General features: G+C 53.1%; 1 protein-coding gene across 1 annotated transcript in view; it reads right to left on the bottom strand.

The window, feature by feature from the left end:
• LOC111157095 (dehydrogenase/reductase X-linked) overlaps positions 1-10,494 on the bottom strand; it is a 149,699-nt gene that overhangs the window by 16,656 nt on the left and 122,549 nt on the right. Inside the window, exon 6 of the mRNA XM_022518331.1 lies at positions 1,881-2,088. Coding sequence (XP_022374039.1) covers positions 1,881-2,088 — 208 coding nt within the window. The remainder of the gene's footprint in view (positions 1-1,880; positions 2,089-10,494) is intronic.

The raw sequence follows: 10,494 nt of genomic DNA, 5'->3' as shown, positions 1-10,494 counted from the left end.
ATCCCATCCCATCCCATCCCATCCCATCCCATCCCATCCCATCCCATCCCATCGTGTCTTATTCTATCTGCTTCTCCTCTACCGTATTGCCCTCTATCCCACCCCACTTCTCTCCGTTGTTTTCTACTGGAAAAACCTGGCAGCAGTGTAAACGTAGGGACAGAGAAACGGGGTGAAGAAACAGATGCGCTCCCATCACCAACTGTGTTTTCTTCAACTTGCAAGGCATCGAGAAGCTGACCCAGGAAAAACAATCAGGGCTAAGAGAGAAGGAAGCTAAGAAAACGAAGCTACGGTGGGGGGCGGGGGGCACTGCCCGAGCACAACGGTGACTTCAGAACACGTGGGCATTTAGAAAAGGACTGTCCGTCCCCTCCAGGATCAGTGGAGAAGGGTGGGCTTTCGGACATCGGTCCCTGCAAACACCACCCGGAAACCTGGGAAGGCTCAACAGCACGACAAAACCTAACTGTACCTCCGGAGACAACGGACGACCCATTTTTAACGCCTTTGACTCGATTTTGGCTTCAAGTGCCCCATCGAGGACCGCGAGTGACAAGAAAGTTGCGGTGGGGGAGACATGCAACATGACATACGGGGTTCACGATCCGTAATTATATGGAACGTTCTCTGTCATTTTTTGTTTGTTTGTTTGTTTTTTTCCTGAGCCAGCAGCTCCCCATGGGGGGAAAAGTGGGGGAAAAGGACGTGAACAAAGAGTTCATTCAAAAACTCACGTGCATAAAGAAAATTTGGATTTTTAAGGGGAGCTGTAGAGCGGAGCTGTGACACAGAAAAAGGATCCCGGGGTCATACAGGAGGTAATTACACATAGCAGCGGCCAGACGCTGGCTCCCCAGTGCCCACAGTCATTCCCATGTGCCAGAATCTGGGTTCTGGTGCTGGCCCCGAAACACTAGTGCATGGAGAACCCAGAGGAGGGGAATTCACAGCCATGACCGTCACTGAAGGCACGTGCCCTGCCCTCCACGGCCCTAGAGCTCGTCACCTCTAAAGTTTGCAACCCCGTCGCGGGGAGGAAACGAACACCGTCTCCTCACCAAGACCCTGGAAGCCGGAGAGGATGTGCCTGAGCCCCACGGCTGGGCCAGCAACAGCCACGGAAACAGGACGGCAGCAAACGCACAAGGAGTTTTTCCAAGAACCAGGATTCCTGTCCACTCACGGATCATTTGTTTTTTAAAAAACCCAGAAATTTAAATGGGACCACGTATCCGAGAACGAAATATAAAAACATCAGGAGAAAAGGGTGGGGGATATGAGATTTTTAGAAGTGCCTACCGTGGGGGGGTGGCTTGTTTCTACCTTGTGCAGAATTCACGCCGTGTGCGTGGGGACAGGTACACGTCACGGGTGCTCGGGGTCCCTCCAGGACGCTACCGGCTGGCCTTGGACCCGTGTGTCACCCGCTCGTGTGCTGCCCCCACAATGGGAGTCTCCTGTCTTGGAGCAAAGCCTCTGCTGTCCCCCTCGTGGGACCCCTGGGACATGGGGGAGGCCCATGCACGGTTTTGGACACCAGAAACTGCATGCACTTTTGTGCATCGGAAATCAACCAGGCTTGGATTCAGAAACACGTGCACGACGTGTGGCTCTGCTCATGGCGCAAAGCAGAGCCCCGTCCTCTGTCTACAAAATCTGTTTTCTCCTTCGTGGAAAAAACACCAAAACTGCTTGAAATGCACACATGGGGAGGCTGTGCTGCTGGGTTTCCAATGTCAGTGACCCGGACGCCGGGCCGCTTGCACTTCTGAGTGTTGACCCAACGGCACAGACGTGGCCTCGAGGTGGCCGGCCGGCCAGCCATGGGGCAGGAGACCTCACAAGCGGGCACAGCAAAGCAACCGCGGGAGGCCTACCTTGAAGAACCACCAGCTGAAGAGCTTCTTGAAGAGACGCATGCCCCAGAAGACGTGTTGGTAGAAGTCGGTGTTGACCACGCCGGGGTCGACCACGTTGGCGGTCACGGGGCTCCCCTGCGCGGCCAGCAGCCTCTGCAGGTGGTAGGTGAACAGGACAAGGGCCAGCTTGCTTTGGGCGTAGGCGCCGTGTGGGGAGTAGCTGCGGCTGTGGAACGAACCAGGGACACGTGTAAGACGCCGGTGCCTCCCTCACCTGCCCGGGTCCCTACCTGTCTGGGTCACGACCTGCCTCGGTCCCTACATGCTGAGGGCCCTACCCACAGAGGTCCCTCACCTCCCCGGGTTCTGCACCTGCTGGGTACCTATCTGTCGAGAACCCTGCGGGTCCAGGTCCCTATCTGCCTGGGCTCCTCACCTTCCGAGGTCCACGTGCTGAGGTCCCTTCCTGCCCAGGTCCCTCACCTGCCGTGCCCCCAGCCTCCCACCCGCTGTCTGTCCCTGGGGTGTCCTGAGGTTTCATTTCCATTTTCCACTCCCCGTGCACCAGAGGGTTCTGGGGTTTGTACGACCTCCCTCGGGTTTCATCTCCCGGGTGTCGTGCAGATGCGTGACCCGACGTGCAGAAACGGAACAGGACGCCCCCCACATCCTCCAGCGAGCGTAAAGATGGGGCGATTCTCCCTGCATCTGCTGTTTGCGGGAAGCGGGAAACCGCGCCCAAAGCCCGGCTCGGAAAGCCTGGGGCAAACCCCATCTGCCTGCAGGTGACCCTGACTTTTTACTTGTTTTTCTACGGGGAAGCACGTGGTTACGTTTCATCGTCACCATACACACACTCACGCTTGTGTCTCCAGACTTGTGTCAATGTTGCGATCCTTGGGGCTTCGTGACCGGCTAGGAACGTGATCGTAGCATTTTTTAATAGAATGCATGTTGTTAGAGCTGTTTTAGGTTCACCGGGCCATTAAGAGGCAGGGCCAGAGGTTCCCCGTGCACCGCTCCTTGTCCCCACACACGACAGCCTCCCCCATGACCAGCATCCCCACCCCGGGCTGCATCAGAATTTACCTGGGGGTGCACATTCTACGGGTTCGGGCAAATGTACAAGGACATGCATACCCTCTGGATTCACGGCCCTAAAAGCCCTCCATGCCCCACCTGTCCAGCCCTCCCTCCCCCGACCCCTGGCCAGCACCCGTCTTTGTTCGCTCTTTATCTATCCACCTGCTGAAGGACAGCTCAGTGGCCTCTGGTTCCGGCCACCAGCAACCACGCTCTTAGAAACATCCGTGGGCAGGTTTCCGGGTGGCTATGCCTGCAACCCCTCTGGCTGAAGGTCAAGGAGTGTGATTTGGGGACCACACGGTGAGGGGGTGCTCACTTCCGTCAGCAACAGTCTGGCTATCCTCCCAAGTGACCCAGCCATTCTGCGTTCCCGGCGGGACGGAGGAGAGCTCCTGTCTCTTCCCGTGCTCGCCCGCCGGTGTCCCAGATTCCAGCCACACTCACGGACGTGCCCTAGGGTCTCCCTGTTCTTTTAACCTGTGAGTTCTCCAGTGACCTAGGATGTGGTGGATCTTCTCGTATGGAGGCTGACGGCGAGATTTTCTGATCGACTGCGTGACAGACGTGTGGGTCCTTGGCTGTCCACACGTGATCGGCACATCGTTCCCCCCAGGAATCTGACCTCCCAGCGTGGCCTTCATGCATCGTCCTGTCACGGGAGCCCACGTGCAAACTCCAAGATGTGCCTGCAGGGGGGTCCACCCCCTCGATGTTGCAAAAACGGACCCCAGGTTCCTCCACCTTAAGGGACCGGTCGCTGGGTGAACTTCTCAAGGAGCGTTGCCCAGAGGAATTCCCAACACGGCTGTTGTGTATGGAGGGAGGGATCACGACAAAGATCTAGGGCAGTTCAGAGCTCAAGTCCCCTCCCCAACGCAAGACAAGCCACAACCCTCCAATTATCCTCAAGAGACTTGTTTTTGGCAAATCTCTCCCGTCCGCTCCCCGCAGAGGAGAGGAGAAGGAGGCGGGAAACGAGCAGTGATTAAGTGCAGGGAAATCAATGCCAAGTTTCGTCTTGGCTTTGGGCCACTTACGCGCCACTGGCACGGGCGGCCTCGGACGCTGCCTTCTCAGCAGCGCTGGGTTCGGGCCCTTAAAGGGCATGAAACACTGATACACCCATTTCTCCAGGGTAAATGATGAGGTCTGCGACTGTGGCTTTCTAGAAAGAACCAGAGATCGTTAGAAATACTAAATGGAGGGGAAAAAGTCAGTATGTTTCCCTACGGGAGGGACGGAAAAAGTCCAAGAAGGAGGAGTGATTTCAGGAGAGGTTTCCCCGGTGGATTTATGGGCAAAGAAACATCCACAGCGGAAATGGGAAGGAATCACAGCAAATTAACAGGAGGACGCGATCCCCCCGCTGAGGTTTTCTAAATCAAACCCCGAGGACTGCAAAGGCACTTGGCACGGAAAACAATAAAGAGATTGAACTTAACACCGAAGAGGGAGCCGAAACACAGAATCAAATAATGGTTCTCACCGCGGGTCGGTAAACAAACTAATTAGGGAAATGGCTGCGTGGTTTGGTTCTACAGAGAATGTTTACTTTGTTGCTTTTGTACTACGGATTGTCAGGAAGTAACACCCAAAGCCATAAACATGGATCCTTATTTTCAAAAAAATAAAACAGTTTTTGGTGTAATTCTTTCAAGAATAATTCGAAGGTCAGTATGAAACATGAAACAGAAGTTAGAGACGGTTAGTGTGGCAGCCTTTTGGAGGGGCAGAAAAATGCCTCTCCTATACTTTTGTGTTCTGTCCCTGAGGGCTGCAAATTAAATGGAGGACGGCCAGATTCACAGGGGGAAATCAGGCCAATTTTATTTTTTCACTTTACATGTATGGACGGCTTAATAGTAAAGAAGTAAAAACGGCCTTCCCTGGGGGACCCTAAGGACGCAGCTCTACCGCGTGTCCCCACTTACACAGTTTGGTTTACAGTTAGTCTGTGAAAGAGATGATGGAGGCATGTGGCTTATAAAGGAGACTTTGAAAGGTACAAAAAGACTGTCTCATTTTTAATTAAAAAGATACTGTATCAGCATCAAGTAATTAAAAACATTCTTCATTCAAAAAAAAATATAGGCACCAGTAGATTTGGGTTTATATACAATTTAACAATGCCCAGTAAATGGTGCAGGGGTGAGGAGACAAAGGACAAGGGGTCTCGGCTTCCAGAGGTGGTAAATTGTGAAAAGGTATCTATTTAATGGAAATTAAAGGGTTAGTTTAGTAAGATTTGTGAGTTTCCTGGAAGTTCTGCTTTTACTGAGATCTGGGGAGAGCAGCATACACCTGTCTATACCATGTGCAACAATCCATTTTCTATGGGTTCGTGAACGACCCCCACACCAGCAGTCAGTCCTCCTTCTCAGCAGAGCTGCCCTGCACCGCAACGTCCACATTTTGTAGAACCGTCGTCACCTCCCCGTCCGTCCTAGAAAACCACGGACCTTCTGTATTACTTTAACGGTTCCAGAAACAGTGGGTTTCCTGAAGTCCTCCCCGGTAGACCGGAAAATTTCGCACATAGGACCACGGGATTGATCAGACGGTACCTCAAGCCATTGAAAAACACAATGTCTTGAGTTCTCTTATTTCCAGAACACACACGTGTCCCTGGATTTCGTATCATTCACGGTGTTTGCCCACGTTTTCAGCTCGACGTCGACCACTTCCTTCTCTCCCTGCTGCTGGAGGTCACGAGGGCCCCAGCCGACGCTGAGAGTTTAGCACAAGGAACAAGGTCTTCATCCGTGATGTTGATGAATGCTGTGTCCCGTGCGTGAGTCACCAGTCCGTGCCCCCCATGCTGGCCTCGCAGACGGCTTCCTTTTATACAGATCCGCAGGGAGCGTTAGCCGTCCTGAGGTGTCCGCTGGCCTGCGGTAAATTCACATGCGGAAGGCAGCACAGCTGTGGCTACGATGCCTGCATCCTATGAATCAGCTGCGTTATTTTCCTTCTGGGTCATTAATGCACAAGCCCATGGCCAGCGATGAGGGGACGTCCGCGGGCCACCATGAACCCAGGCGCTCGCTGGGTCTGATAACGGGCAGTCTCTCCGTGAGCAAGGATGCCGACACCCGTTGGCAGACCAAAGATCCCTCATCTCCAGACACGAGCTTTCCCCGGGTGCCACGGACATGTGCTGCGTCGCCCTGATCCCTGGTTTTCCACGTCTGCTATTCCAGAGGACTCTGGAAACACAGAGCGGCCAGGAGGGGCTCAGGAATCCTCGTGAGCAAAGAAGGGCTTCATGTCTCCCCGGAAACAGCCCAGGACGTTGCCGACCACGTGCACATTTCGGTCCTGAGCAAATGTCAGGCGTGGTTGTTGGGGGAACCATCATGGGCACATCAGCAGCCCGTCATGCATCCCAGAACACCACATAAGTCCTCAAAAGCTTCGGGATTTCACCAACAGTGATATAACAGGCTGGGAATTCATGCTTACAGATGCACGGATGGATGAGCTCCCCCCGAAATTAAAACCGTTTGGGAAACTCAAACCAAAACAGCTATTTTCCCCACGATGCACACACATGTCTGCAACGTCTCAAAGGGTTTGGCTCCAAAGGGAGGTCAGCCTGGAAGAAACGGTCTGGGGAAGTGCAAGGACCTGTCAGCTTGGGAACAGTGCACGGGGACCCTTATGCATCGAACTGTGCCCCCCACAAGGAAGATTGTTGGAGTCCTGCCTCCAGGATCACACAATATGACCCTGCATGGGAAGAGGGTTCTTAGAGAGGCAACTGAGTTCACGTGAGGGCTTTAGGATGGGGCTCTCACCCTGTGTGATGGGTGAATTTACAAAAAGGGGAATTTGGACACCGATGGGCATGCATAGAGGAAAGAACACGTACAGGTGCACAGTGGGAAGATGGTGCCATGAGGATGGATGCAGAGATGGGGGCACGCACGTGGAAAAGTTTGCTGGCCATCCCCAGAACCCCGGAGAGCAGCCCAGAACACATTCTCCCCCAGAGGCTCAGGAAGGAACCAGCCCAGCCCCACCTGGATCTCGGACGTCCAGCCTCCAGAACCAGCAGACAGTAAACCGCTGTGGTTCGAAGCGACCCAGTCTCCGGTCCTTGGTCACAGCCGCCCCAGGACACGCATAGAGTGAGCACGAGCTGTTGCACGAAAGTGAAGTTGCTCGGGATGCCGCCCGAAAACACACACCTCCCCGAGGAGGTTAATTTGCTCCATCTTTGTGCAAAGAGGGGAAGCATATACAGAAAAAGCAAGTCTTCCGCCTTGAATGGGAGCCACTACGAAGGTTTTTAAGATTTTATTTATTGGAGAGACAGAGCACAAGCAGGGGGTCCACTGCAGGCAAAGGGAGAGGGAGAAACAGGCTCTGTGCTCCACGGGCATCCTGGGATCATGACCTGAGCCAAAGGCAGATACATCATGGACTGACTGACCCAGAAGCCCCAAGAAGGCAATGTTTTGCAGGGAGAGGAACCCATGCGGAGGGTGTCTTTGCCCTCTGGAAGGAGACCGCGTGGGGGGCACTGCTGTCTCCAGCGGGGTCTTTGTGGACGAGGCCCCATGATGCACGGACACCCACTCATCAGTTTTACCCAGAGAAGCATCTTTGTGAGTGACCCCAGGAGCAGCCATTCCTTGGTCAATGAGGTTCTGCTACCTTTGCACCTGGGAGCACCCTCGTCTGTCCTGAGGACGGGAACTAGGACAGGGCCTGTTGCCTGCTTCGTGGTGGAGGAGGGTAGACAGGATGCCGCCATGTCCCTCCTTGCCCAGGGCATCATATGGGCTAAGAGGTGAGGCTCGTAAGACAAGTAGAGCAGGAACTATCCTCAGTGGAGGTGCAATGGGCGTCCCCAAGAGCGGTCACCCTCAGGGCAGGACCAAAGCTGAGGCAGCTCAGACAAGACTCCATGAGGACCTCCTTGGTCCCGGGCGGCCCATGGCTACAGGAAGCTGAGCACCGAGATGGGGAGCATGGCAGATACTGGTTAGAGCCCATCACTCAATGGTGCCCAATGGTTGGTCAGACACCACTGTAGACATTGCTGGGAAGGTATTTTCTTGGACGGGATTAACATGGATATTCGCAGATTTGGGGTGAAGCCCATCACGCTCCATAATGCGGGTGGGCCTCGTCTAATCAGTTGAAGGCCAAAGAGGAACGATGGAGGTCTCCTCCAAAAAAGAAGGGAATTTGGCCTCAAGACTGTAGCCTGGAAATTCTCCCTGAATTATCAGTGTTTTGGCTCAAGATGGGAATATTAACTCTTAGCTGCCTCTCTAGCTTGCTGGTCTAACCTGCAGGTTTTGGATTTGTTGGTCCCTCCAATCTGGGAGTCAATTCCTTAAATCAAACCAACCCATCTCTCTCTCTCTCTCTCTCTCTCTCTCTTCTCTCTCTCTCTCATACAGACATATAAAATACCAATAAATATTTATATATGTGTTTTTAAATTAAATGATACTTTTACCTCCTTCCACAAAATCAAAACCATTTTCTGACAAAGCTATCCATTTCCTCATGAGTCAATTCCACTGGATGACAAACAATTTTCAACAGACTCTGCCCACCTTTTTCCCCGGGAAAGTATTCAAACAGAGGAGTTTTCCGGCAGAGCCTACCTGCACACAGACCCTCCAGTGAGTAGCAGCCCACTTGGATTCTGAAATCACTATGATATAGTGATTCACACCTTTGGAAGAACATGAATTTTCAGCAAATTGGTCTTGGCAATTACCGCTAATTACCGGTGGTGTTTACATCAGGGGGACCCCGAGGACCAAGTCTTTTCCTTTTCCTTTCATGCAGGAAAGCAGAGTGTTTTAAGCCCAAGTGGTTCTCAAATTTTAACATCCATCAGAATCTCCTGGATGGTTTCTTAAGAGTCTGGCTGCCCGGCTCCCCACCCCCAGAGTTTGGGCTGAGCAGGTCTGGGGGGTGGTCTCGGGGTCTTTATTTCTAGTAAGTTTTCAGGGCATGCGGATGCTGCTGGCCTGGGGACCACACTCCAAACACCTGCATCCTGAGTGGTCTCAGTCTCTTTTATTCTTTTTTTTAATTTTTTTAAGATTTATTTATTTTTGAGAGAGAGTGAGAGAGCAGGGGGGAGGGGTAGAGACAGAGGGACAAGCAGATCCCCGCTGAGGGCAGAACCCAACGCAGGGCTCAATCCCATGACCCCGAAATCGTGACCTGAGCCGAAACCAGGAGTTGGATGCGTAACTGATGGAGCCAGCCAGGCACCCCTCATTGTCTTTTAACAAACATTTATCAAAGAAAGTGATGGAGCTCAGTGTCTGTTCTTTGATTTTTTTGCACACAAAGCTGCAAGGACCTTCACACCTATGCTCACGTGAGTGAATCACACACGCACTCATTCATGCAGAAAGCACAGAGGAGGGCACAGCCGCACTCACATGCCTGCACATGTGTGTCCACGTGCTCACAAACACTCATACTTGCACGCTGGTGCACACATAGACCATCCCTGAGCTCGCTTAGGGCACCACAAAGGAGCAGCCCCTCAGGGGGGACAACTGTCCCCCAACCACATGGCTTCACTTCACCTGCTTCCTCTGTGCACAGGCTGGTCCTGCAAGGCTGCCCAAGGACCCAAGTACCTGGCCAGCCCCCTGCCCAAAGCCCTATTCAGGGAGCCACCTGTCCCCAGGAGCCACAGATACATTCCCTGCCTCCTGCCCCCAAGGGGAAATCCCCAGTGAGGGCTCACCCTGATCCCACAGCCACAAACATAGAACCCACTCACCCACCCAGGACCAAGGTTGGCCACCAGATGGGTGGGAACTCCCTGGGAAGACCCCAGCCCTGCTCTCCGGGCAGCTGGCCCCTCGCTGTGCCAGAATGTGACACCAGGAAGCACCCCAGGGTGCACAGCTCGGCCACCCTCCTTCCACACGTCTGCAGGCCCGGAGGCTGAGGACGCCCACCCCAGTGCACGTGCCGGAGCCACTCCTTGAGAGCAAGCTCCGCTCACCCACGCATCCAGGTCCTTCCAACAGGGTATCTACACCGTGCACAGTGAGGGCAGCACGCGTGCAAACATAAACATGTACCCCACTCACACTTGGGGCCTCTTTTATCCCGAAGGAAGAGAGAGTGGGAGACACAGATCGGAACATCGTGCCTCCCACGCCACCAGGAGTCACCCGGATGTACCACATGGGGTTAGTGGGTTCTATTTACAATTGCAAACAAAGGAGAATGTGTCGTTACTTCTGGTACCCACCGCGTGCCCAACTTCTGTCTTTCCGCTTTCTACCACAGAAAATAAAAAAAAAAAAAATAACACCACAGAGCTAAGCTGCCCCAGGACAAGATGCATGTGATTTGATGATGATGGATGTTAAATGTACTTAGTGTGATTATTTCAGGATACACGCAACTAGTCAATCATTACCGTGTACACCTGACACTTCTGTAGCAACTATAACATTAAGGTACATGTATAATGTCACATTATGTAACAATTATAACACTGCAACATATGCAATGTTACGCTGTGTAACAATTTTAACATTATGGC

The sequence above is a fragment of the Enhydra lutris genome, unplaced genomic scaffold, assembly GCF_002288905.1.
Source record: "Enhydra lutris kenyoni isolate GAN:26980312 unplaced genomic scaffold, ASM228890v2 scaffoldscaffold52, whole genome shotgun sequence".
Classification (NCBI taxonomy): domain Eukaryota; kingdom Metazoa; phylum Chordata; class Mammalia; order Carnivora; family Mustelidae; genus Enhydra; species Enhydra lutris.
Note: the sequence above shows the minus strand (reverse complement) of the source record. Positions and strands in the feature narration are given on the sequence as shown.